Below are 27,981 nucleotides of genomic sequence, written 5' to 3'. Positions count from 1 at the left end.
CCCCAAAAGAACACAACATTCATCTCTGAATTTTTAAAACCTTATTTAATAAAAGGTTTAAAGATACAGAACATTCAAATGTAAATAAGTTACATAGGTACATTACAATCACATCAGCAAGATTTTCTTTAGTGTATTAATTTTTTTTTTTATAAAAAGCGCACAAAAAATAAAATCTTCAGTCTGGTCTATCACAACTGTACAGCAAGAGGTAATATTTATATATATGTACACTATTTTAATATGTAACAGTCTTTAAAAAAGGGTGCCACAGGCAGCAAACACACAAAAGGCAGTGTCTCATCATTTTTTTCAAAATAAAAGGAATATACTTATTTATATGCTATTAAAATATTTGTACAATAATTACATACTGTCAAGGCTGTTCCTGTGCTGTTCCCTCCAACAAGGCCTTCAACTGAGAGACAAACGAGGAAAGAGTAAAACAGCTGCAAATTATTAGAGGCAAATAGTAACACAGCAAAACATGTGGAGGACATACAATTTTTAAAATTTATAAAAATATGCATACTTCCTATAATCCTAAAGAGTTAGGATTGCCAGTCTGGTAATAAATACCATCCAAGGAAAGTGAGCCCCAGTGAAGACATTTAAATAGCTGGGGCTTGAGTATGTGTTGTATTCCTCCTTCATCTTAACCTCTGGCACATGAGAAGAATTTAGGTCACTGAGGCAGTTCAATATAGGGGATCCCTTTAGACATAAGCAGCACACGACCTCTGTGCCAGGGGCGGAGGTGGGGTGGCAAGAGGATGGGTGTGTACCTAAGCTGTGAGGGGGGGCTGCCGAAGGCATGGAGGACAGTTCGGAAGCACTGCCTCCTTGGGTGGGTAAGAGACCTCAGAAATGGTCTGGAATACAGGCACTAGGTTAGTTTCATGCCCTTGCTGAGTGCAGATGGGGCTATGGGAGATGGTGTGGGAAGGACATTATAAAGCTGGAGGTGTTTGTCATTTAACTTCTTAAAGCAAAGAGCTCTGAACAGGAAAAGAAAAAGATGAGCCTCATATGTTCACGGGGAGAAAGCACCATAAAGGATATACCTATGCCAGCTTCCATGCCTGCACCTACTTAATTGGCAGGTGATATGCCACAATTGCATCTGCCCTCTAAACATTGTAACTTTCACACTGCATTCTAGATGCAAATCTATCCTGGGGCATGAACCCTTCTAAATGCAGTATTGGTGGGATTAATACAGAGAGGTACCATCTTGATTTTCTCTACCTACATTCACCTGGTCTGGTCTCCATGAGCTTAGAAAAGAAGAATCATTCTAGACAAAGGAGGTTGCTGTTACAACATGTCCGTAAAGGCGTCTGAAACTAAATATAATTTAAATATAAAAAAAACCTTGGGAAACATAAGTAGCACTTTGGGGAGTAGCTGCGAAGGCACTCATATTACACAAGTGATTTAGAAGAGAGCCTAAATTTGCTACCTTCCTGTTTCTGAAGGGTATTCCAGATTTTTGCAATCTTGGGATACTGGGCTTGTAGAATTTTGAGGAGAAAATTAACTGGGAAGTTGGAAATCTAGGTAGCTGTCCAGGAGTCTAGGGGAGAATTTTGTTGCTCTCATAGTTGGGGTCCTATAGAACCATATTGATACATGAATGCTGACAAATACCTGATAGTGCGTAGTTTAGAAACAAAACTCCACACTCCCAGCTACCAACAGGATGTCTTTAGGCTATGTCGTAAGTAGTAGCAGAATGAATACTTTTTGGATCCTTCCTGACATCATGACCCTGTTGTATACTTGCATTCATTTAGAACTTCTTTTATACAACTAAAGCTGAGGAACAAGATCAGAAAAATAACTCAGCTCTGTGGGACTGGTGAGTGAAGGGGACCTCGAGAACTTTCTAGCCCTTACATTAGTGACTCCATGCTAAATATAGCTTCTTCAAAGCCAGAAACAAAACCAGCATTCTGGCTTCCAGCCAATCCCCTCAGGCAATCTGAAAGTACAGCCAGAGAAGAGGTAGCAACAAGAACTGCCTTTGATCTCCCTTGCTCCTGCTAGTCTATGTGTGGCTTTGGTGACACCTTCCACCCTCTCTCAACGCTACTGTCATTCCTATTGGCAAGAGCTATCAGAGCAACAAGTGGGGGTGGGGGGCCTTGGGGTCTTGGGAATGAGGGTGGGGTGGGGGTAGGGTGGGTGCCAAGAAGGTGCCTTGTTTTGGGATAAATGCACTTGGGCCTCTGGAAAGCAGGAGGCCCCTGGTCCCTGAGAGGATGTTAAAAATTAAATATTAAGAATAAATAAATAGCTCCCAAATGACACAAGTCAAGGAATGAAGGCTCCTGTCCAATCTGGTTAGGAGACCTCCCCCTCTCAGGGAAGGATCCAGAAATCTCCAGCATGCAGGACTGGGGGCTGAGCTGTGGATATCAGCGCTAGACCAGGTGGGGTGGGGTTAGGTGGCGGCTGCCAAGGGCAGGACAGAGGCAGGCAGGAAACGGGCAACGAGGGGCAGGCTGGGCCTGGGCTAAGCGCCCTCATCCCCTCCAGAGCCCAAAGGTATCTGGCACAAAGGTGGGAAGCAGGAAGAGCGAGGCTGATCTAAAGTCCCCTCAGCACAGGTCCCTGTTCTCCAGCAGGCTGGCAGCTGGACAGGAGCATGGCCCTTCCCCAAACATTTGAGAAAACTTTCCAGCCCCAGCAGGCTGCTAGCAAATGACAAAGGGTTAGGTACCTGTCCTAGTTTCTCCCTGCAGGCATTCTGGTAACTTCCCTGGCAGGCAGAGGGAGGCCTGTCTGAGGCAGGATCACGACTCCCTTAGGCCTGGACACTGGGGTGCAGGGGATAGCACAGGCTGAGCTCCCTCAGAGATCGCCAGCCAACCAACTCCTTTGTCCAGGGCTTTGGGCGGGGCCTTTGAAGGCCTCTGGAAAGGAGGAATGCTGCTGCAATGGAGGGAGTTTGTGCTTGGCTCTCCTTGGTGACCAAGGGGGACAGGGGGAACAAAGAGGCAGGGAAGAGACTGCGCAGCAGGGGTCCCCCTATGAGAGGCAGCGGTGGCAGCGGCTGGAGCCCCTCCCAGCGGGCAGCCCCAGCCAGCAGGGACTCTATTTCCAGGACAACGTTGAGGACAACTTCCAACAAACCGAATGCACAGAAAACTGGATCCTGCAGCCCTTAACACTGCTCCTGGGGCCTCTATAAATAAAAGAGCTGTTTATTTTATTGTCTTATTTGTTTTTTCAGAGAGAAGTCCGCGTGATCTCTCCTCTCTCCTTCTGTAGGTTCCGGGGAGCTCACAGGCTCTTGGACAAGGCCGGCGCAGGGAGAGCCGGGCGCCCAGGAAGAGGGGCCAGTCCTGGGTCTCCTGGCGGGGCCCGGCGTCAGCCCCTCTCGCCGGCACTTTCCTCCCGCAGGGCCGGCTGGTGGGGGGAGGCCGCGGCCGCCGTGGCCGCAGCAGCCGCGGCCTCCTTCTCCCTCTGCCTCAGAGCGGCGGCTTTCTTCTCCTGCTCCGCGTGGCTCTTCATGTGGGCGCTGCGGCTCTTCACCTTGTAAAACACCCTACAGCCAGGCAAGAGGGGTTCAGTAAGAGGTGTGTCCCCACCCTCCTGGGGCCACCAGGCTGTAGGGTGTGGTGGGGGGTAGGGTCCCTGGCCCTTCCTGACTTGCAGAGTACCACATGGCCTACCCCCACCCTCCAACTTGGGGAGAGATGGGTTCCTGATTCAGTATACATCCCTCTTCTAAAAGCTGCCGTGTGACATCACTGCCCTAGAAACCCTCTGAGCCAATCAAAAGACAAAGTGAAAGCTCAGACTACCTTCTCCTCAACCAACCTCTGCCTGGTCACCAACCATAGCCAACCCGCTTAGGTCCCCATGGAGACACATCTTACCTGTCCCCATGGAAACAAATCTTACCTGCCGCATTTTTTACAAGGGAAAGTGTTCTCCTGATTCTGGGTCTTATTAAATGTCTCTGTTTTCTTCTTCTTCTCCGTAAAAGGTAGTGCCCTTCGTGACTTCCCTGCCCCCTCTCTTGACTTCTCTGAGGCCTGGCCACCAGCAGACCCAGGGGCGTTGTCATGGCTTCGGAGGATGAGGATGTCATTGGCCTGGAGAGGATCAAACAAGGAGAAGTTCAGAGCTTTGGGGAAGACAGATTCCGACTTTTAGGGAACAGAGGACTCCTAACGGCCATACACTGCTGCCAGATGGTCCCGAGCATTCTCTGCTCCATTGAATCCTTCCATTGACAAGGCACTTGTTGCCTTTCCCGCAACCCATTCCATCTTTGGCCAACTCGACTCTACAAAGTTGCTGGTACAGTAATTCTGTGGGATAGTCCTAGCTGCCCAAGGCCTTCCTGATGTATCTGACAGGGGATTTAGTGCTTCAATTAATGACACATGTGTTCATGTTTCCAGTCATTTAGTCCACTCATTACTTCATTCCATAAATGAGATTCAAATCTGTGTGCTGTGCAGGTGCTGGGGATACAGAGATGACCGACAGGAGTCCCTGCCTCAGAGAGAGTGCAGTTTAGTGGGAGGGACATCTAGTTCATGACAATATGAGCCACCACGGGAAATGCCAAGCAGGTGCCAGAGAGCAGAGGACACCTTGTGTTGACCTGGAGAGGTGCTGTTCAAGGCATGAGCTCAGGGGTTAGGGGAGCCCCGGATGGCCATTTGAGGTCATAAGTGTGTGCACTGGGTTGACCCTACAGGAAGAGTGCTTACAAAAGTCAGCAGAACTCCACTGAGCATGTACACGGAGCAGAGCTCTTAAAAAAGGAGCACACCCAAAGCTCAAAAGAAAGCAAACGGGACCCTGATCAGAGAGCTCGGTTGGTTACAGCATTGTCCCAAAACAGCAAGGTTACAAGTTCAATCCCCGGGCAAGGCAAATACAAGAATCAACCAAGGAATGCATAAGTAAGTGGAACAACAAACGGATAGTTCTCTCTCTCAAAAATCATTAATAATAATAATAAAAAGAAAGCAAACAGCTGTGTGTATGCAGTTTGTGGGGACTTTCCTACAAGCATATAGTGTACAACATCAAAATAAAGACTCTCATAGTAGTTCCCCAACAGGCCCTTCCCATCCCTACCCTCTTGGGAGACTCCTCCCTGACAAGGAACAGCTCTGGCTGGTATGTCCTGCTTTGTGGCCTGTGATGTGACAGACAGAGTGCTGCACTAGGAGGACTGGGGGTGAAGCCTCAGGCAAGTCACTTAGTACCTCTGAACCCAGTTTCCTCCATCTGTAGAGTGGGGGTTAACACTTTAAGGGGTTATTGTGAGGAATTAATGAGATCATGGACAGGAAAGTACTTTGCAGAGAACATGGGTGAGGAACCATTATTCTTATTCCTACGATCTCATTTTGGTTTCTGACATTCTTGTCTGGGACACAGCTCTCTGAAGGGAGCCCAGCCAGAGAGCTACAACTCACAAATGCTTCCTCAATGTCCCACACACCTAGGTTTTCAAACAAAACCTTTCTCCCTGTGTCTCAGAAACAAAAGTAGTAGAGTGCAAAATTTAGTGGCAGTCTTTGGAGTCAGGCTGCCTAGTAGCTGTCTAGTCTTGGGCCTCAATTTCCTCATCTGTGAAGTGAGAATAATGGCATTATCCACTACACAGGGTTATGAAGATTAAAAAAGTTAATAGCATAAGGCCCTGAGTACATTTCCTGCTATTATGATGATGATCACAGTCATGTTCCTGCTCTGCCCTCCCTCCCACTCCCTGGGGCCCAGCTCCAGCCCTTCTCCTGGCCCTGGGCTCCCCCAGTGGAGGTCACACTTACCGACTCATTGGCCTGTAGTGTCTGTGTGGCTTTGACAGCCGCTGCCCGCCGGCTCCGCTCTCGCCCCTCTTCCTGCTCCCCTTTCTCCTGGATTTCTGGCACCTCCTCCTCCCCCTCCTTCCTGGTCTCCTTTACTTCCCTCTTGAGCTCCAGCCTCTCTTCACTTGGGGACTCTCTTCTGGGAGCAGGCACCCTGGGGAACTTCTGGGAAGTCTATGGGGGACAAGAACAAGGGCAGTGAGCCTCGAGCTCAGTCATGTGGCCATAGTGCACTGATTCTGACCCAGCCAGGGACTCACTTGTCCCTGCTAGTCCTGGCCTGGCCTCCTGTGCTATGACTCTATGCCCTCCCTCACCTAGTCTTCTGGCAAAGAAGAGAGAGCCTTGAGCCAGAATGGACCCAGGGGCTGGGAGGGAACATGCTAGTCCCTCCCCACCGGCCACTTGTCTTCCTGGACGTGTGCAAGACACATCCTTGTGCAGGGTAGTCAGGTGGAGCCAGGCAGCAGAGACAGCTCCATTCTAAACTATCTTGTAACACTCTCTGTATCTCCACGCCCTTCCCATCTGCCAAATGGAGACCAAACCACCCCTCCTCTTTGAGCAGCATGTTACCAAGTATGGACTTGTAACCGCAAGATGACTTTAGGTGGGCACATGGAAACAATTAAATAACATTCTCTTTCCATCCTAATTATGTTAAAGACAAAGTCTTGAGTTGGTGTGAATGTGTCTTTTATGCTTTCTCTAGACTTAGATAGGTCAGGCTCTTCTCAGAGCCTGCGCAGGTAATAGGTAGTATCCAGCAAGAATTCAATAACAGTGTTTGATTTTGATGCACTATTATTTTCACTAGTACCTTCTATGGCAAGTAATACTGGTTTTCTGTTTATGATTGTGATAGAAAGCTTCCTGTTAGAGTAAAAACTGAGTTGATTTTTAAAAATATTAAGTAGTAGCACAAGTGGTATGTGGAAATGACAGAAATAGCAATGGTGACATAAGGTAGGATGCAGAAACAGCAGAGCTCATAAAGGGAATGCAAGAATGGCTCCAGTTTGGGAAACAGTTAGAGGTCTGCTATGAGGGGTCAATAAATTGATGCTGGTGCAAATACTGTGGGAATTTCCCCCAAGTTCTGCAGCAACACAAGATACTATTACTACAACACTGGCCACTAGAGAGGGAAACCCAGCCCTGGCCGGTTGGCTCAGCGGTAGAGCGTCGGCCTAGCGTGCGGAGGACCCGGGTTTGATTCCCGGCCAGGGCACACAGGAGAAGCGCCCATTTGCTTCTCCACCCCTCCACCGCGCTTTCCTCTCTGTCTCTCTCTTCCCCTCCCGCAGCCAAGGCTCCATTGGAGCAAAGATGGCCCAGGCGCTGGGGATGGCTCTGTGGCCTCTGCCCCAGGCGCTAGAGTGGCTCTGGTCACAACATGGCGACACCCAGGATGGGCAGAGCATCGCCCCCTGGTGGGCAGAGCATCGCCCCTGGTGGGCGTGCCGGGTGGATCCCGGTCGGGCGCATGCGGGAGTCTGTTTGACTGTCTCTCCCTGTTTCCAGCTTCAGAAAAATGAAAAAAAAAAAAAAAGAGAGGGAAACCCAAAGGTCCACAAGCAGGGCCGAGGGCATCAGCTCCCTGGGGCTGTCAGGGACACTGCCTCCCTCTCTCTGCCCTCCAGGGCCTCCTGGAGGTCTTGGCCTCAGCCTCTCAGCTCAGCCCGGAACCCAGGCCCAGCCCAGGTTCTCAGCAGCTGGGGCTGGGAAGGGACTCACCTTAATATCCACTTCCACCTCTTCCTGGGCTGATTTATCGTCACTTGTATCCACGTCCCCGAAGGTGAGTGTCCCGTTGCGGCCAATTTTCACCTGCTTCTTGTAGGTGTAGTAGAACTCCACACACTGGGCCACGGTCTTGGTCTGGATCTGGTGGGAAGCCAAACCTGAGGTCAGACTTTCTGGTCCAGCTTACCTGCCTGGGATACTCCAGCCTTTCTCATGTCTACCCCGAAGCTTTGCAAACGGTAAACCCAATCAAGCCCCAAAATACAAGCATTTCTCCAACATCTGCTCTGTACAAACCACTGCCCAATTCAATAAATCAAAGCTTCAGCACTTTGTGTGTGTGTGTTTGTGTGTGTGTGTGTGTGTGTGTGTGTGGCAGAGAGAGTCAGAGGGACAGATAGAGACAGACAGGAAGGGAGAGAGATGAGAAGCATCAATTCTTCGTTGTGGCTCCTTAGTTGTTCATTGATTGATTCCTCATATGTGCCTTGACCGGGGGGCTACAGCAGACCGAGTGACCCCTTGCTCGAGCCAGCGACCTTGGGCTGAAACTGGTGAGCCTTGCTCAAACCCGATGAGCCCACGCTCAAGCTGGCGACCTCGGGGTCTCGAACCTGGGTCCTCTGCATCCCAGTCAGACGCTCTATCCACTGCACCACCGCCTGGTCAGGTTCAGCACTTTTTTTTTTAAGCTAAAAAGGACAACATGGAGCCACTGGGGAGACTTGAATATGAACCGCATTTTAAAGAGTATTATCATATCATATCAGTTTAAGTTTCTTTGATAAGGATATTGTGGTTTTATAGGAGAATATCCTTATTTTTAGGAGATATTTGGGTCAAGAGTCATGGTATATGTAAATTTTAATTACAAATTAAAATAGAATAGGTACATATTCAAGTTTATATAGAGAAGAAAGAAAGCACATGTGGCAAATGTTAACTGAAAAATCTAAGTGAGGGGTACACAGGTGTTCATTATACAATTCTTTCCATTTTCGTGTAAGCTTGAAATTTTCAAAAGAACAAATTAGAGGGGGGAAGAATTCTGGGCAACCTCCACATTCAAAGCCAGGATAGACCTTGCAACATAGGTTCTCTTCATCAATTTGGACAAATGATTTTATTTGTCTCTAGGATGCAGCAACTGACAAGTGAGGGTGGAGAAATGTCAGGAAATAAAAAAGCCCTGGCCTGGCCTGTGGTGGCGCAGTGGATAAACCTTCGACCTGGAATGCCAAGGTTGCCGGTTCGAAACCCTGGGCTTCCCTGGTCAAGGCACATATATCAAGCAAGCAATGAACAACTAACATGAAGCAACTATGAGTTGTTATTTCTTAGTCCATGCTCCCCTTTCTCTCCTGTCTCTGTAAAATCAGTCAAGTAATTTAAAAAAAAAAAAAAGGAAAGCCCTGGAACCCTGAAGAGGAAGCAAGAGGCCCAAGCCTTGTCCCTAACTCTGCCCCTAAGCAGCTGGGCTGCCTTAGACAACAAGTCTCTTCACGTGAGTGGGGTGAGCACTAGATGATCTCCAAGGCCTCCCAGGCTCTGAAATCCTAGCCCTCCCATTTCACAAATCTACGTGGTCACTGGGTTTGGTTTCTAGACTACCTTTCCACACACAGAGAACACAGAGGCTGTTTCCTCAGACTCTCCCCAGTCCCGCGGGCTCCCGGACTGCTCAGCCAACTGCTGGGCAGCACTGAGGTCCTGTCCACAGAGCCCAAGGGGCCAGTGAGGCTCCTCTGGGCCTGAAGAGAAACAGACAAGCTCCATCCCAAAGGAATGGCCAAATCACGAATGTATTAATTAGATCCCATTTGCACTTTTACTATCAATGCTCTCTGATCGTCTGTTTGACTATCGGTCCATTCTTTTCAGTCAAGCATTTGGGGCGCCTCCATGAATTTCACGGTCGTGCGCTTCCCAGAAATATGCCCAATTGGGAACCCAGCAAAGGTCTGTCCTCACAACAGGGTCCATGTAGGAGAATTAATTCATCAGCAGTCTGTCCAGTCTCCAGAGCCTTCCGTGGCACAATGTACCATTCCAGGAGGAAAGAGCGCATTCTTGGAAGCCCTTCTCCCTCAGCGGTCTACACAACTACTCTCCCACAGCCCAGACTTGGCCAGATGGGGCTGGTAGGAAGATGCGAGTCCTCAGATTAGCAAAGCACTTTAGTTTCCCAGAAGAACAGAGAGAGAGGACAAGATAAGTCTATGAAAACTAGGCTCGGGCCTCCTCCGCCTGGTCAGCTGAGTCACTGGAAAGAAGCCCTGGGTCTGACAAGAAGTGGGCGGAGGCCCCCACCAGAGTCAGCTACCTAGTCTCCGGCCCCCTGGGGATGGCCCAGCTCCGCCTGCAGCCCGCCTTCTCCTCTTATGCAAGTCACTATTTTAAATTTGATGCCACTGAGTCTGATGCCCAGTCAGGCCTCCCGCTGGATTAGGACCCCAGAGTGTGGGCCCTGGCCAGTTGGCTCAGTGGTAGAGCATTGGCCTAGCGTGCAGGAGTCCCAGGTTCGATTCCCGGCCAGGGCACACAGGAGAAGCACCCATCTGCTTCTCCACCCCTCCCTCTCTCCTTCCTCTCTGTCTCTCTCTTCCCCTCCCACAGCCGAGGCTCCATTGGAGCAAAGATGGCCCAGGCGCTGGGGATGGCTCCTTGGCCTCTGCCTCAGGCGCGAGAATGGCCCTGGTTGCAACAGAGTGGCGCCCCAGATGGGCAGAGCATTGCCCCCTGGTGGGTGTGCTGGGTGGATCCCAGTCGGGCGCATGTGGGAGCCTGTCTGACTGCCTTTCCGTTTCCAACTTCAGAAAAATCCAAAAAAAAAAAAAAAAAAGACCCCAGAGTGAGGTCACACTACTGTAAGGTGAAGAAAGGGGGCTTAGAATCAAGGGGGGAAAGTCCTGATTTCATTCCCTTCTTGTTTTGTTTAGAAAGTTGTCTCTGAGGCTACTCAGTGCACTGAATCGAGTGTTTTTTAGAGGGCTTGGTAAGCGACTGCAGGCCCCTACTGGCAGAGGTAGCTCCTGCCCTCAGTGACCCTGGAGACAGCACCCCAGCTCACCAGCTTCTGCACCAGGAAGAAATCCTTCTTATAGATGGCAATGCCCTTGTTGAACAGCTTCCTCTCAGACATCTTCCACTGGTCGGAGCCTGCGGGGCAAAGAGGGAGCCAGGGTAGTGAGGTGGGCAGGATGGTGAGCACCGCTGGGGGATTCTGACCAGCATGCAAATGTGAGGTCAGCCATCTACACTCTGCTGCTGGCATTCAAAGCTGGCTCCACAACCTGCTTCTGCCACTTACTCGCCGTGCCTCTCAGCCTCTGAACCTCCCTCTCGTTGCTTGTCAAATGGGAATAATAGAAGCCACCTCTCCAGCTGTGGGGCAGGCAAAATGAGATAATGCACGTGAAACCCGTGGTGCTCTTCCTGCCACAGATGACACGTGCTACTCAACAGAGACTAATTAACAGCACGGCTGCTATGATTATGCCCACTTGGGCAATGTCCAGGGGGTGTCAAAGTTCCAGGTACCTGGTGCCAGTTTGGATGGCACTACCTGGGTTCCTGTCCCTTGTCCTGTGTCCTGGGCTTCTCCGCCTGGATGGGCTCCCGCCTGCCCACGACCTTCTCCCTTCATCTCCAGGGCACAGTGAGCCCCTGGAGAGCTCCCCCGGCTCTGGTGTCAGTTCCCTCACCTTGGCTCTTGGCTTATCCATCCCCACCTCCCCATCCAGGCCTGGGACTTGGCACTAAGTGGGCCCACTGATGGGAGACCCCCTGAGGCTCCAGGCCCTGTGCCAGCCCCCAGCCAGGCCCACCTGTGTAGTGATAAGTTGCCAGTGGGTGGTTGTGGGGCCTCAGGGGCTTCTTCAGTAGCAGCTTATTCAGCGTTTCCTGAAAGGGAAGTGAGGAAGCAGTCAGGCCCTGGCAGGGGTTTCAGTGGGCACATGCAGAAGGCCTCCTCAGGCAGCCACTGATGGTGAAAGCCCTTAGCGACAGCTCTGAGGGTGGGGACCCACTGACCCAGAATCAGGGACTGGGGTGGATGGCAGGGCCCTGGAACTAGGGTTGCCAGGCTTAGGCTGAGCCCCTACAATCCCCAACTTGGTTGGAACCTCCAGCCTGTCTCAAATCAGCATGCCAGCAGGCCTGACTCCTGGGCAGCAGAGATGGGTCTATGCCAGCCTCCCCAAGGGTCCTCCCCTCACTGGGGGCAGTGTCTCACCAGGATGTCTCCCCTGGACTCGTGCAGACAGTGCAGGGCCAGCTCCTGGTTGGTGCCAGCTCCAGGGAAAATGCTAGAGCAGGCAGCTGTCAGCAGGTCTTCCACTGGATTGCAGGAACAAGGGAAGAAGAGCACATGGGGAGGGGGGAGAGGAAATCACTTTCAGGGCTAGGATGGGCAGGGTTAGGGCGGTGGGAGGGGGTAGGACTAGCTCACCCCCCCCCCCCAATGACCATCTTTGCTTGCTGGCTCAGTCCCCTCTCACCTTGCCTCTGCTTCTCCCGGCTGCTCTCTAGGTTCTCCCATGGCTGCCACACTAAGTCGGCCTTGTGCGGGTCTGCAGCTGCCAGGGCACGGTCCCTCATTGGGGGGATTTCCGCTTGGAACCGCGAGCCTACGTTGATTCGTCTGCAGGGTGGAAAGGGCAGGGAGTAAGGCTCACCTTGTGGGGGTGGGGAATCTGATCTTCTCCCTGAGGGTGGGAGAAGATGCAGCTGGCAGCTGGCAGAGGCTGAGCATAGCAAGGCCTCAGCTGGGTATAGAGAATATGGCCTCTAAGGACAGCCTGGCAAGTAGCACCTAGGACCACCAGAAAGGCAAGGCCCAGATGTTGGAAAGGGGAGAAGGAGCTCCAGGTTTACAGACAGGGTAGGAGTCTCTTGGACTACCCTTCTAATTCTCAGAGGCAAATGCAAGCCAAGCTGGTCCCCTCGTTTCCCCGTGTCTTTCACACAGAAGCAGGGTGAGGGGAGTAAAGCCCAGGACCAACTGTAGAAGCCCCGAGAGGCTGGTTCAGCCCTCTGCAGGCCTGCAGGGCCCTCCTCTTCTCACAGGGCCTGTGGAATGCCCTGGTCCCCACCTGGCCACCCTCACACCATGGGCCAGAGTCAGGGCTGAACTTACGGCTCGATGCTCACTGGGGTGGCTTCCCCCATCACAGAGAGGACAGGTGGGGTGACTTCAGCGCTATCTACGGGACAAAAGGCAGGTTGGTAAATGGCATCCTCCTCCCTTCAGCAAAGCCCTCCCTCCCCAATCCTAGGAGGCTGCTCTACATTCATGAGAAGGCCAGTGGTGACTCACAGAGGTTCACACATAGAAATCCAGCATCCTGAATCTTGGCTCCTGGCCCACAACAGTAACATCTGTGTGACTTTACCAAATATGTGGGTGCCTCTATTTTTCATGCCCACTGAAAGGGGCTATTCCTACCTATCTCCTAAGGTTAACATGAGGATTGAATAAAATCGGGCACAATGCCTAGGCCTGAGAGCTCCCATACTACAGAATTAACTCCAACATTAAACTGTGAGTGAACTATCACAGAAGCTAAAACTTTCAGCACGCTAGTGAGGTGGTGAAGGAGATTGCTATTGCATTAGTATCTTCTCATTTCCTTGCTGGGTTCTCTGCCTCAGTTTCTCTTGAGCTAATTTTCTTAATGCCTCATTTGATCAAGACACTCCCTTGCTGCAAAAACAAAATCTTTGCTGACTCCTCTCCACAATGTGAGATAAAACCTGTACTCCTCATCAGTCCCCTTCCTGTCTGCCTCCTACCGCCCTCTTGCCTGGACCCTGGATCCTAGCGGCCTGCTTACACGTGGCCCCTCACACGGTTCTACCTCCGGGGCCTTTGCCCCACTCATCTTCTCCGCCAGTGAGTCGTTCCCGCCCCCTTCATAGTTCAAGCTCAGCTCTAGCCCCACCCGCTCCGGAATGCTTTCCTGCCTACCCCAGGCTAACAGCCTCTGCAGATTTCGATAGGATCTGCTTCATTTACTGATTGCTGATCCCACACCGCACGGGAGCTCTGCTTTTATTCTCTCTCTCCATGTCAACTCTCTAATGACCCCATGTTCTCCTTAGAGCAGACCATGGTGCCCCCATACATTACTGGAGCCCTCATGGGACCCAATTCTAGGCTTTACCTCTGAGTGCTCAATAAATACCCAAGCATGGACAGACCTTTCCTTTCCTGCCAACCTGGTCTCTACAGTGACTTCCTTCTGCACAACCCAGGCAGGGAGAGAAGTTTCAAATCTTGGAGTGGAAGTGGGAGGGCAGAGGCCGGCCAGCCCAGGCGAGCCATTTTTTTTTTTACTCTCAGACACCAGGGGGCACTAGAGAGCTAAACCAAGGGATAGGTCAGGATAAACGGTTAATCTGTGAACCTCTGGGAGTGTTTCCTCACACTTAATCCTCTCCACCACCCTAAGAGATAACATTATTACATTTTTCAGAGGAAGTGAATGAGGACAACCTCCTTCTCTCTCTCAGAGAAGGGGGAGTGGAGCCCCTCTTCTCACAGCATTCTAGCCCAATCCCTAGCAGCTCCATAAAATGAGTCTCGGCCCCACCCACTGCCTTCCCTCCCAGCATTCCCTGCGCCCATGGCTACTGAGGCGAGGGTCACTCACTAGACCGGAGCAGGGTGCGATGGGCACTCTTTGGTGTGATGGGAGGAGGGGCCGGGATGCTGCTCGTAGACATGATGGCATTGAAATAGAGACCCGAGCCTTCCCGCACGGGGCTGAGGATGGGAGGTGGTGTGTAGGGGGGCAGCTCAAAGCTCCGCTCCGAGGGGTGGTCAGCCAGGCGGACAGGAGAGCGCAGGTGGCTCTGGTAGGGGGTGATGTTGGAGTAGACCGGAGGGGCAATAAAAGTGCCCGCCTTGGTGGGGATGATCAGAGGCTCAGGCCGCGGCCGCTGCTTTGGTTTCCGCACGGAAGGTTCCCCCTCCAACTTGACATTCATGTCCTCAGCCTGGAGAAGGAAACAGAACAAAGATGGCGCTGCTTCCTATGCCCTGGGAAACTCAAGTCTGGACTCCTGCTTGCTGGTCGCCCCTTGGGAACTTAGTCTGCCTACCACACCCGTCAAGGCAAGCGTGAGACAGGGGCTGGTCCCAAAGCCCTTCTCATGGCCTCCTATAGGGTAGGGGTCAGCAAATCGTTTCTGTAATGGCCTAAACTGTAAATTTAGGCTTTGTGAACCACATGGGGTCTCTGTTATATAGGCTTCTTTTTCCCCAGTCCACCCTCATTTTAAAAAATAATCCTTCAAACATGTAAAAACCATTCTTACGTGTGAATTTGGGCCATAGCCCATAGTTCTTGCTATAAAGTATGCGACAGGGCAGAGTTAAGGGCCTGGGCTCTGGAGTGGATCGCTTGAATTGGGATCCACTTCTTTTACTTACCACTTAAAATAAATTATTTAACTCTCCACGTATCATTTTTAATATGGGTATAATAGTGCCTATCTAATGGGGTATCTATGAGAACTAAATGCATTAACACATGGAAATCACTGAGAACAGGACCTGGTGCATAGAAATTACTCAATACTGGCTGCTATCACTACTTAAACTCTAGGCTCTATTAGACAGAAGCCCCTACTGTGTGACAAGACCTAAGCTGGGCATGGGACCCATGTCAAACAAAATGAACAGGACAGCCCTGTCCTCGGAGAACTTTGTTCTCATAGTATTAGCCCTCTATCAGAGGCTAGCCCACTTCTGCTGTCCAAGGTTAGCGCTCCTGGCTTCTACTTCTCCCTGCTTGGTGTGCCTCTGGGTCTCCATATAAAATAAAAGGCAGGGCTGTGAAGAATAGGACCTTACAAGGGTGAGCAATATCCAGGTCATCTCCCTAGTGCACAGTCTGCCAACAGCAGATGTTGGCTCTGTTGACTGAGTGGGCCCTGGAACAACAGGCTTTTCCCCTTCCCAGATTCCAGCTCCCATTAGACCTTCCAGCAGAGGGTCCGGACTCCGCATGAGGCCTTGGCCATGTCCTTTAGTAATTTGTGCCCTCTCTGCTCTTCTGCACGCAGGCAAAATGATATTGTTCATTCTTCCTCCCTTAGGGGAACAATATGCTTGAACAGAAAAAATAAAATGAGGTAGAAGCAAAGGCCCTCAAACTTGCTAGACAAGAAATCCAGCCTGAACTCAGACAGCTGCAATGATCTGTAATTTTATAGTAAGGGAAATGGATTTAAACTATTCTGAATACTTGGTAATACTTTTCATATTATTTTTTTAGGTATAATAATGAATTGAGGTTACTAAAAGAAAGAGAGAGAGAGAAAAGAAGAGAGAATGGGAAGGAAGTTCTTCTGTATGATATACTTCAGATACAAACCAAAGTGTTTACAGATGCAACAATATGATGCTTGGGATTTGCTCCAAAAAATCCAGTGGCAAGAAGTAGAGGTACAACTGAAAAAAGATCAGCTATATTCTGATGACTAAATACCGGGGTTCATTATACCATTGTTTATACTTCTTTGCAAGATGGAAAATGTCTGTACTACAATGAAAAATAACTGAATAACTAAATAACAAAAAATAAACCTTCCCCAAAAGCCTAGTGTAGGGGAAGTACTCACGGTCAGGTATTCAGGAGACCCAAATTCCAGGGCTAGTTCTGCCATTACTTGGCTGAGTGACCTTAGGTATGTCTCTTGCCTTTTCTGTATCTATTTCCTCATCTTTGAAATGGGTGTGTTGAGCAGCGTAGTTGGCTCAGGCTTCTTTTTGCCCATCTTCAGGACAAGCTTCTCAGGCCTCCAGCCTCCCCCAAACTTCCCCCCAAACCAGAGAATAAGACCACAGAGAGCAGAGACTGTGCTACTCATGATAATCTTGGAGCTCCCCTTTCTGTTACAGAGCACAGGCATGCAGGCCAACTTTCCAGCTGAAAACAATGAAAAAATCTGGACTTGATATGAAAACCACATTTCTGAAGGTATCAGAGATCAAATAAGTGGGCCAAGAATTAGAGCCAAGGTCCAGGAAAAGAAGGAAAGTCAAAGAGGTGAACCAGCATTCACACCTATGTTTTCCCTGGAGCGGATGCTGTGGCTAGAAGAGGCAACAGGGAGGCTGAGAAAACAGAGTAGAGCTTTTAAGAAATTCAAGTAGCTAGCTGAATAAAACTTGGAGGTTAGGGCTTATCAAGGAAGCAAAGCTTGATAAACTCCCTGGCTGTGGACTGGAACTCCACAGGGTTATATTCTCAGAATAAAGGTGAATCAGAAATAGGCTAATGCTCACATGGAATAATGCCCAGCTTCAAATCATCTCATCTCGACCACAATTTAATCTCTGGTTAAATTAATGTCACCCAGGATAGCTGGTGCTCTCTGCTACCTGTCAGATGCAAAGATAAATTCTCTCTGAAGAGAACATAATCCAGAGTCTAGTTACCTCAGTAACTTATATACAGTGTCCAAATTCAATAGAAAACAACCAGATAAATAAGGAAACAAGATGTAATTTAAACATGAGAAGTAACATAATAGAAACAGACCTATGGGGAGCCCATTAATGGAGTATTCAGAAATAAACTTTAAGAAAGTATGCCATAAAATAAAAGGCAATGTTGAGAATTTCATCAAAGAACTAGAAACTCTAAAAATGAACCAAATGGAAATTTGGTAACTGAAAACAAAATAACTAAAAATAAGAACTCAATGAATGGGTTTAACAACACATTAAACACAGCTAAAGAGAACTGGTGAACTTTGAAAGGTAGGTCAGATTTTAAAAAGAAGAATATATAGAAAAATGCATGACAAACAAAATAGGAGATACGGTGAAAAGCTAAAAAACAGAGTCCAATATGGGGCAGAAATATATTCAAGAAGCACTACAAACTCTAAACAGGATAACTACAAAGAAAACCACATTTATATATAACAGCAAAACTGCTGAAAATGAATGACCAAAAAAAAAAAGTCTTAAAACAGTAAGATAAAAAGACACCTTATATCCAAAGGAGCAACAATATGGCTTACAGTGATTTCTCAAAACTGTAACTACAATGGAAGCCTGAAGACAATGGCTATCTTTACATTTGTGAAAAGAAAACAACAACCAACACAGAATTCTCTACCTAGCAAAATTATCTTTAAAATATGAAGATGAAATAAAACTTATTCAGACAATCAGAGTAACAAAATTCACCATTAACAGACTCACAGTACAGAAAATACTAAGGATGTTCTTCAAGCAACACATAAATGATCTGAGATAAAAGTCTGGCAATATGAGAAAAAATAAAAAGCAACAAAAACAGCAAGTCTTTGAGGAAATCTAAAATGAATAACTGAGCAAAAACAATAATGCCATAATGTCAATATTAAAATATAGAGAAAATGAAAATATACGTCAATAATTCTACAAGTTAGAGATTGGGGAGGGAAATGGAATTAAATGTGTTGTAAGAACTTTGCATTGTCCGTGAAGAGGTAAAATACTAACTTATATTAGATTTTAGTAAACCAAGAATGCATATTTTAATCTAGCCCTTTTCAACCAGAGAATTAAGCCCTAATGTTATAAGGCAGTCACTGTACATAACAAGTTAGCATCGCTTCTATGCATCTGGAATTGGACTAGGTATGTACCATTCTCCAGAGAATTGAGAAAATAGTCACTCAAATCCCTTTTCTTATTCTCTCACAGAAATCCAGGTAAGAAAGGCTGCTAGGATAATCACTAAGAAAGTAATAAAGATGTATGTAATTAATGAGTTAATGAGGAGGGGAAATGAAATTACAGACCTAATCACTCCAAAGGAAAAAAAAGTGGAGGCAGAGGGTGGGAGAGAGAAACAGAAAAGGTAGGATGGGATAAACAGAAAGCAAACAGATGGTAGATTCAAACCCAAGTACATCAGTAATTACATTAAATGTAAATTGTATCAATGCTCTAATTAAAAGACAAATGTTACTACAACAGATAATAGCAAACCCCAATTAAATGCCACTTAAAGATACACCTTAAGTAGAAGGACACAGAGAGGCGGAAGTTAAAAAGATGGAAGAGATAACCCCAAATTAACCAAAGGAAAGCTAAATAACTGACAAAATAGACTTTAAAAAGCAAAAATATTACTGAAGATAAAAAGAAACATCTCATAGTGATAAACCCATTCTAAATGAATATGGAACTAATAAACACTACATCAAGATGTATAAAACATATCCTGACAGAACTAAAAGAAATGGACAAAACCTCAATATTAGTGGGAGATTTCAACACTCATGCTTGTACCAACAGAACAAGCAAACATTTCTACCTCCCAGTGCCTAGTACAGAGCCTGACCCATACTAGAGGCTCAGTCAAGATTTTCCCAGACAGTCCCAACTTCAAGTATAAAACTGTCTCATCATTTCCCAGAGTTAATTTATCTAGTTTGGTTTGGAAAATAGAAATGGTATCCCCGTGGGTTCCTTGAATAGCTCCTACAGTCACCGTGTTCTTTCCCCATAGGGTACCAGTTCCCCAGGAGCCCTCGGGTACTGGATGGAGGTGTTTGCATGCGGAGCCTCTCATACCTGAGCTGAGGCATCAGTCCCAGGAATACGGGTGGACCGCCTGCGGGTGACAATGACTGACGGCTTGTGTTCAGTGGGGTTCTGTTCAGGACCCTTCCCATCCTCGTCAACACCTCCAGCTTGGGCTGCCTCAGTTGTATCCACAGTCCGCACAGGCACAGACACTGGGATAATGAGGGGTACCATCCCGCTGTCCTCTCGTGCTCGCTTGGCAGCTAAGGAAGGCTCAGAGAACTCCACCCCACACTTGGTAGTTGAAGCCAACACAGTTTTCCGCTTCTCCTCAGAACCATTGGCATCCTGAAGAGGGGAAGGGAGGGGTAATGCAGGTGATGTTCAGAAGGCAAGTACTGATTTGCTGGTCTAGGACCCCTGGTCCCATTTGATTCAAGGATTCAAACACCTATCATTGTTCCCAATGGTCTCTGATCACCTGACCTTTCCCTGACCATCTTTTCTACACCACATTCTCAGATATTCTCTCCACCCTCCCTTCTGACAAGTGCTCCCATCCTGGCCTGGAGCACGTCCCCAGGTGGCCATCTCAGGCCAGAAGTGCCTTACAGATGGGTTTCGGTTGGCCTGCACAGTGAGTGGCATGTGAAAAAGTATCTAAATATGCAAAACATATCTCTGTAAAAGAATGTAAGCTAGGAACCTATAGCAAGGTCAGGGTGGTCTTTGATCGATTTTCCCATTGGCACTGGCTGGACTGAAGTTAAATTCTGCAGCCTCTTCACATAGCCTGGCCCTATAGGCATCAGGGGGTTGAGCGAAGGGGCAAACACTAGCTCTGGAATCAGATACTAGGCTTCTCTGCTAGCTTTAACCTTGGGAAATCGACTTGGGGCTCAGTTTCTTTAGCAAAAAACAAACAAATGACAGCATCCCTCTCATAGGGTTTGATGATAAATTATTTGTGATCCAGTGTAAGAAACTCCAAGTACAATATAGGGGCCCACACTCTATTTCTTCTTCCCCATTGTTATTGTCCCTTCTTTTAAATCATCTTTAGTGCAGTAGAATTGACACGACAAAATGCACCTATTTTAAATTACAGTTCAATGCATTTTGACAAGAGTAATCACCTGAGTAACGACCACCACATTTTTGTCTTTTAGCAGACTGTATCAGGAAATTGTTTCAGCTCCCACTGCTCCCAGTCCTTCAAGTCCCAAATGAAGAAGCCAACCCATGATGGTGTATTGCACTTCCTGTCCACAACCCTGCAAGTGTATGAACCTTCAGGCAGAGTCTTTGCATGAACTCCCTGAAATATATGGGTTCTTTCATTTTCTTCAGTGAGGTGAGAAAAGTGCCCGTGTGGACCTAGAGTCACTTGCTCTCTGCAGACACAGCTCACCCTGCCCTCTGCCAGGTTTGCCCCACCCCATGCCACTCTCACCTTTGCATTCTGCAGTGAGGCCAGCTCCACTGCCTTCTGGGCCAGGGTCAGCAAATTGGCCTCCTGGGATGCTCGGCGCCTCCTTCTTGTGCTCTGGATCACCCCACCCCGTGGCAGCTGCCCACAGTCCCCTGTGCCCACTGCCCGCATGCCCTCCTCACTACCCATGGCCGGAACCTCCCGCTCCCGACCATTTGGTGCCAGTCTCTCCCCATCAGACAGCAACTGCGACTCCAGCGGAAATCCCAGAGCTTCAGGATGAGGCTGCCCCAGGGGGCCAGGTGGTGGCTGCTGCGGGGGCCAGTGATGTAGGAACAGGTTGGTGGTAGGCTCCTGCCCAGGCTGGGTGCCAGCCCCATCCAGGGCGGTGGAAGGCAGGACGCCCTCCTTGGAGAGGCGGCGGGAGCGGCGGGGGAAGGCAATCTGGGCCTGAGGTAGCACAGGCTGCGGGGCCGACTCTTGCAGGAGGGCCTTGCGCAGTTCTGGGTTCATATCAGGGTTTGGGGGGAAGGGGTAGGACACCATGCTGTGGTGAGCCAGGTGGGACTGCCCCAGTGGCCCTGCAGGCTGCAGGCCAAAGTCCTGGGACTGCTGAGCGGATGGCTGCTGCATGGGATAGAAGTTCTCAAAGAGCTGCATCTGCGGCAGGGCTGCCTGCTGCTGCTGCTGCTGCTGCTGCTTCTGCGGCGGGAAGGCGGCAACGGGGTTGGGAGGCGGCGGGCCCTGCCGGAAGACCTGCCGGTTCACCTGGTGGCCGAACGCCAGCTGGAAAGGTTGCAGGGGCAGCGTCTGGTTTGGGGGCTTTTTGGCCATATGGAACGAGTTCAGGGGCGCCTGGGGCCGCCCCACCTCCAGCTGTACTTTCTGTGGCATCATTGGCCGCATGGCGTTTCCATAGCGGTCCAGCTGCGGCCCCCCTCCTTTCTCCCGCTTCAGTGCCTCGGGGTGGTTGTAGTAGGTAGAGACCCCCATGGCGGGATGAGGGCTCCCCTTGTGTCCACCGTAAATGGGCAGGCTGTGGCAGTTCCACGTCGAGTGGGGTGGAGGCTGGCCTGGCTGCTGCTGCCAACCACTGTCACTGACACCCCCACCCCCTCCACGCTCCGGGCCCCGCCCTGGAGCCATCACAGAGTTGGGCCACTTGACCGAGCCCACCTGCTGGGACAACATGGCCGCTGTGGTCCGCTCAGGCCCATACACCACGGAGTTCAGCAGGGCCAGGCTGTTGGGGAGTTCCACAGGCTGGGAGGCAGGTGCAGCCCCTGTAGGACCCTCGTGCCCAAAATAAGGCTCCTCCTTCACTCTGGTGGACTGTGGAGGGGCCTGCAGGAGTGGGGGCTGCTCCTTGGGAACTGCTTCCTGGTCCCCAAAGAGGCAACGCTTCCGCTTGTTCTGACCCTTGGGCTGGGCCTGGAGGTTCATGGTGTGCCAACTGTGCCCCGCAGTGAGATCTACTTTACCAGTCGCCCATCCCCTGGGGGAAGGTCCTGTTGGAAGCCCTGCCCTAGTCCAGGAGCCAGTGGGAGCTGAACAGGGGCAGAGAAAAATGCTGGACCATTCAGTCAGGCACAGGGAGAAAGAACTGCTGGCCGTTCCTTCCTCTTCACAGAGACACTCGAGCTTGTCTACTCCTCCCAGTTCATGATGCTGCACACGGTTCTGGAGCCTGCAGACAGAAGCATAGTAACAGTGTCAGTCACGGCCTTCAGCATGCCCCAGACTCAGCACAAGTGTGAAGGAGGGGCCTCTAAGGCCTTGTAGTGCATCTGGTCCTGTAATCTATGAACTGCATCGAGGCATCTGCTAAGCGAGCACATGGGGCTGAGATCCAGTCTGAGCCCCTGTGGTCAAGCTGGGGAAACGGGTGACAAAGGCCATGTTGGGTTCCTTTCTCCTCTTAAGCCAAGCCTCAGCCCACTGGGCAGCCAGACCTGGTCCTCTCATATCTGTCCAGGCAGTAGCCTCCCAGCCAGACCCAGAAGCAGCTTTATTCAGTCCATGCCTCATCTGATGCTCCGAGCACATCTATGCCACAGAAAGTGGAGAGAACAGGGGTTGTCCCCCACTGTGCCGCCTCAGGGTCCTTGCCCTCCAGACCCCTGCAGAGTCTGGGGCCCAGAGCTAGGCTCACATCCTTGGCATTTGTAGGCGAGGCCCCAGAAGGGTGTGTGCCATCCTAGCCCCACCCCTGGGAGGAGCTGCTGGCCGGGACGGGGACTGCCAGTCTTCACCAAACTAGCACAGGAACCTGTTTTGCAGCCCTGGCTGGCTGGAGGCATGATGCCACCTGGTAGCTGGTCAGCAGTCCTCACCCACCCTCCTCCACTGCCAAAGAGCTCCTGAGATCCCAAGCAAAGGATATGATACTGAAGGGGTGCAGATTGCTAGAGCTTAGGTCCGGAAGATCTCTCTATGACACGGTGTGACTAAAGTGCTTCTGTGTTTGTTTTCTAACTTGATTAAAACAACAACAAAAAACCAAGTTGCTTTATTTATCCTGCAACTGAACATAGAATCTAGACCATGTATTTTTATTACTTACACTATTAACTTGCATGTATTTTCAAAGACTCTCTTTCTTCAGAAAGGGTTATATTTTCCTCCCTGAGAAGTTGGTGAGGGTGGGAGCTACAGGACCCACCTCCTCCCCAGGCTAATGTTCTGGTCCTGGGCCAGTCAGGCTGGAAGGGGAGGAGAGGGGAGCTAAGGACGCCCTGGGGAATACATCTGCAAGTCCAGGCTGACCTGAGACCTCAGGCCCTAGGTGCTGCAGGTCACTGTTAGCAGCCCAGGAGTTCCGAGGGGGCCAGCAGAGAGCAGAGAGGGCCGGGGCTGGGCGGTACCTGGCAAGCGCTGGTACAAAGCCCCGGCTACACCCCGAGATGCGCCCGCTCCGGGGAGGCCCCGGTGCTATCACGCCGGTGCAGGCTTCCGCAGCTCCCCAGCCCTCCCCCTCCCAGAGCTGTGAGACTCAGTCCAGCCCCCTTGCCTGCCTTTCACTTTCAGCCAGCACCCTGAAGGGGAGGAACTTCCTCCTTCACTTCCTTCCTCGGCTCCCAGCATTCAAGTGAGCGAGAGACGCCCGCTTGCACCCCCTTTGTTTTCACATGTGGAAAGTGAAGGCTAGGAGGGCACCCAAGCCACCCTGGTTGCAGCATGAGGGACAGAGGGACAGGACTGAACAAGCAGAGTGCTGAGGGCCACAAAAAGTACCTTTGGAACAAACCCCTATCTCTTGCTTTAAACTCGCATATTCTGACAGCCAAAACCCAAAGACTAGCCCTGGACTGAAAATAACCCTGGGCGCCATCGTGAAGCTGCACAGTGGGCTGTCCCGGCTACAGCAACTGGGCTCTGCCTCCCCAACCAGCAGGAACAAGAACTAGAAGTAGCCTGACCAGGCGGTGGCGCAGTGGCACAGTGGATAGAGCGTCGGACTGGGATGCTGAGGACCCAGGTTCGAGACCCCAAGGTCTCCAGCTTGAGCACGGGCTCATCTGGTTTGAGCAAAAGCCCGCCAACTTGAACCCAAGGTTGCTGGCTCCAGCAAAGGGTTATTCGGTCTGCTGAAGGCCCGCGGTCAAGGCACATATGAGAAAAGCAATGAACAACTAAGGTGTTGCAACGCACAATGAAAACCTAATGATTGATGCTTCTCATCTCCCTCCGTTCCTGTCTGTCTGTCCCTGTCTATTCCTCTCTCTGACTCACTCTGTCTCTGTAAAAAATAAATAAATAAATAAAATTAAAAAAAAAAAGAACTAGAAGTATGTGTCTGCAGAAACAAGACAGAGGCAGGAAGAATGTGCTTGAAGGGGGGGGGTACACAGAGGCTGGTCCACGTGCCTCCAGAGGGTGGGGGCCCCTCAGAGGCATACCCCAACTCACAGCTCTCCTCCCCAGACACCCCCTTGCATTGTCACAACTCTGACACCTTGTGAGCTACAGCCAGGGCTTGGAGTCTGGGGGTGGGGAGAGGCCACATGGCAGATGGGACCCATGCCTGTGCCAGTGTGAGCCTGTTGGAGGAGACCCAGACACCAGACATGCACAGGGTGGCCACGCATCCCTTTGGAAAGGTAGTCTCTGCATATTGGGCTGCGGGGGTGGAGTCTGTGAGTGGGGGCTCCAGTGCAGGGCTGCTCCTCCCCTCCTTCCCCCATGCCCGATCATCTGAGGCCACAGGGGCTAAGCAAGCTCAGCTGCTCTGCCTCCCACCATTCATACTGCACATCCAGGAGAGCCATTGAGTAGGTTTCCAAAGTGGGGCCAGCAACTCAAAAGAAATCAAGGGGCTGAATTCCCCCCAGAAGCTCCTGTAGAGGCCTCCCTGTCACCCCCACTGGAGAGCTAGCTGCCTAAGAGTGCTGAGCATGGACACCCAGACCTGGGACCCTTAGAGAAGAAGTCATTATCTGGGGGGTGGAGAGAAGTGTGGAAGATGCCTGGAACCCTTGGAGGAAGGAGGGGAGGGAACATACCAAGGCAGTAGGGCATGCAGTAATAGAAGTAGTGGCAGTGATGGCGGTAGTTGTTGTTGTTAATACTAATATTACTACTACTGATAATAAAGTACTTGTGCCAGGCAGGTCCTAAGTGCTTCATATGTGTTTTATTCCCTCAAAAGCCTTTTCAAAGCAGCATAAAGCAAAGCATTATTTTTAACCTCCATTTTACAGGTGAGCTAGAGGACGCTTGGAGGAACTAAGTCACTTGCTAATGGTCACACATTATGTTCCAGAAACAAGACTTGAACCTAGGTCTGTCTGACTTCGATACCAAGCTCTTATTCCTTATCCCCAAGGCACGCCATTAAGACACCAGGTCCTCTCTGCACATGTCCCTTTCACAGCACCCTCCCCAACATCTCAACAGGGTTTTCGGGACATAGATATCCCTCCTCACTGGCCCTGAGAAGCCCCCTACCCTGCCTGAACCTAGGCAGGCAAACCTCTCCTATTCTCACCCCGTTGAGCTGAGACCCTCAATCCTACATAAAGGGAGGGAGGGGAGGGGCCTCTCCGCAGAGGGGTCAGCATGTGTGTGAGGTACAGAGGGGTCAGCATGTGTGTGAGGTCCACATGCAGGTCTGAGGATGCGCGGGCCACTAGGCCCTGACCTCCCAGCCAGGACTCCCCGCCCCTGCAAGCCCTCCCTGCCTCAGTTCTGGTTGCTGCCAGTAGGGCTTCCAGCTCTCATAGCCCACTCGTACTTCACAGCCTACAACTCTGGCCAGCACTAAGCCACTTCCTCCTATTTCTTCTACCCAGCCCCACTCCTCTATCCCTCCTGCGGAAGCCAGCCTGGCCTTCCTCACAGTGAGGAAGAGGAAGGAAGCCATCTCTTCCAAAGGCTGCCAACCTATGGACCAGCACCCCGAGGTTGCAAGGAAGAGGATGTAATGAGGAACTCCTGCAGGCAGTTTACCTCTGGGGCGAGCTGCAGGGCCTCTGACAACACTGGCAGGAACACTGCAAAAGGAAACCCACAGTTGCCACAGGGCCCCAGACACTGCAACCCACTCTATCAATCTATTTGACTCTGTCATGGCCCCACTCACTCTTCCTTTCCTCCAGGGGCCTCGCTTCTGCAACCAGTCCCTGCCCTGAGCCATAAATACCCCGGGCAGAAAAGACTCTGGTGTCAGAGGCTGGGGACTGAAGATGCTTTCAGAAGGATCTATGGGGAGAAGCACTTTCTCTCTGCAGAAGATAGTGTGCACCAAGAAAAGAAAGCAATGCTGAATCCACACATGTGTTTTGCAGACACATGAGGGAAGGTGCTGGAAAAACCTTTGGGAGTTCTGTGCTGGTGGTGACACCATACCCTCCAGGGGCGGCAACATGAACACATCCCACTCCCATGTCCCATCAGCAACCCTGCTGCATGCCCAGTGCTGGCTGGGAGAGTCCAGTAAGCCCTCACCACAAGGCAATGGGGCGAGGCCATGACCATTCAGGTGACTGAGGCCATGACCATTCAGGTGACCAAGGCCACTTACAAGCTTGAGACATTCAGTGTGGCCATCTGAGAAAAAAGACTTGTGAGTCAAGGTTACACAGGCCAAGAAGGAAGTACCCAGCTTGGTCCCAGCGGGCAAGGGCTCAGCTCTGATGTGGGCATGAGAGCTGACTGGAGGACCTCCTGACCCTTAGAGCTGATGTTCCAAGCTCCTGCTCTTACAGCCAGGACCATCCCCAGCCCTACAAAGTCAGCACTAGGAAGAGGGGGAGTCAGAACTCACACATCTTTAACCCAAGGCAAAAATAAAAAACAAAGTAAAGCATCCAACAAGGCCTCAAATCACTAAGCCAGCCAGGTCCGTGCACACCAAAGAGGATATATACTAGGACAAAGCCTACACTCCCTCTCCTGCCCACAGGTTCCTGCAGACTTGGGCTCTTGCCAACTCCACTTGCCACGCTTGAGCCATCCTTCAGTGCTGTTGCTGCCCCAACGTGCTGTTCCTGCTTTGTTTCCAATTCTGACCAGGCAGTACTTCTGCTTAGGACACCTGCCCACCTTTGTCATTCGGCCAAGTGCTGCTTAGCCTTCAAGTCTTCAGTACTGCTTCCCATGGGAAACTCGAGCTGGCCCAGGGGGACAGTTCCAAGCCCCTTTCCCAATGTGGCTGTAGTCAGAGGCCCCAGAGTATCAGAGAGAGCTTTGCAGAATGTGAGCCCGGGCTGCAGGGCCAGCTGGCCATGCTGGGCTCCTCTGGGTGGGGCCCCTCATCACTGGCCCCTCGCTCCCTCGCCAGACACCATGGTGTCTTGAGGCCCAGCCCAGCCATATCAGGGCACAAGGAAACAGACCCAGCACATTCCAGGTGCCCACTTCTTTGTCCCCAGCAGCCAGCCAGCAGCAGAACATTGTACTTGGCACTTGGCTTGTATCTGCTCCTTGGATGCTCATCTGAGACTGCACCCAAGGTGAGTCAGAGCCATGCCTAGGCAGAGGCCCTACGCACAGCCAGCGCGTCTACCCCGGGCTCCTCCTGATGCCAAGATAAAGTGAAAGGCCGACCTCCTAACCCCCATCACACCCCACCCCATCAGTGGCCCCAGGCTCTTACTAACCTAATCACAAATCCTCCAATTGCTGGTCCACAAGCTACTTGCCCCTTGACTGTCACTTGCTGCCCCATACCACATGCAGGCCAACTGGAAAAGTGCCAGCCCTGCCGTGGCCCCTGCCTCATTTTTCTTCCCCCATGGCTTCCCACCTCTGCCAGGGGTCCCCAAACTTTTTACACAGAGGGCCAGTTCACTGTCCCTCAGACCGTTGGAGGGCCGCCACATACAGTGCTCCTCTCACTGACCACCAATGAAAGAAGTGGCCCTTCTGGAAGTGCTGTGGGGGGCCGGATAAATGGCCTCAGGGGGCTGCATGCGCGGGCC

The 27,981-nt window shown here is 50.7% G+C and overlaps 2 protein-coding genes across 3 annotated transcripts in view; both read right to left on the bottom strand.

Moving 5' to 3' along the window:
• Nucleotides 1-27,981, bottom strand: part of FAM161B (FAM161 centrosomal protein B) — a 224,201-nt gene that overhangs the window by 10,285 nt on the left and 185,935 nt on the right. The gene's annotated exons all lie outside the window — the stretch shown is intronic.
• Nucleotides 27-27,981, bottom strand: part of MIDEAS (mitotic deacetylase associated SANT domain protein) — a 69,149-nt gene continuing 41,194 nt past the window's right edge. For both annotated transcript variants that reach the window (XM_066344670.1, XM_066344671.1), the window contains exons 2-13: nucleotides 20,582-22,247; nucleotides 19,177-19,476; nucleotides 14,246-14,591; nucleotides 12,730-12,796; nucleotides 12,092-12,234; nucleotides 11,827-11,930; nucleotides 11,420-11,495; nucleotides 10,663-10,751; nucleotides 7,584-7,733; nucleotides 5,808-6,020; nucleotides 3,913-4,106; nucleotides 27-3,553 (exon numbers count right to left, since the gene is read on the bottom strand). In XM_066344670.1, coding sequence (XP_066200767.1) covers nucleotides 3,376-3,553; nucleotides 3,913-4,106; nucleotides 5,808-6,020; nucleotides 7,584-7,733; nucleotides 10,663-10,751; nucleotides 11,420-11,495; nucleotides 11,827-11,930; nucleotides 12,092-12,234; nucleotides 12,730-12,796; nucleotides 14,246-14,591; nucleotides 19,177-19,476; nucleotides 20,582-22,003 — 3,282 coding nt within the window. In that variant the 5' untranslated portion in view covers nucleotides 22,004-22,247 and the 3' untranslated portion in view covers nucleotides 27-3,375. The remainder of the gene's footprint in view (nucleotides 3,554-3,912; nucleotides 4,107-5,807; nucleotides 6,021-7,583; nucleotides 7,734-10,662; nucleotides 10,752-11,419; nucleotides 11,496-11,826; nucleotides 11,931-12,091; nucleotides 12,235-12,729; nucleotides 12,797-14,245; nucleotides 14,592-19,176; nucleotides 19,477-20,581; nucleotides 22,248-27,981) is intronic.

Source organism: Saccopteryx leptura, chromosome 6 (genome assembly GCF_036850995.1).
Source record: "Saccopteryx leptura isolate mSacLep1 chromosome 6, mSacLep1_pri_phased_curated, whole genome shotgun sequence".
Taxonomy (NCBI): domain Eukaryota; kingdom Metazoa; phylum Chordata; class Mammalia; order Chiroptera; family Emballonuridae; genus Saccopteryx; species Saccopteryx leptura.
The sequence above is the reverse complement of the archived record's forward strand: the minus strand, read 5'-3'. Positions and strand labels throughout refer to the sequence as shown.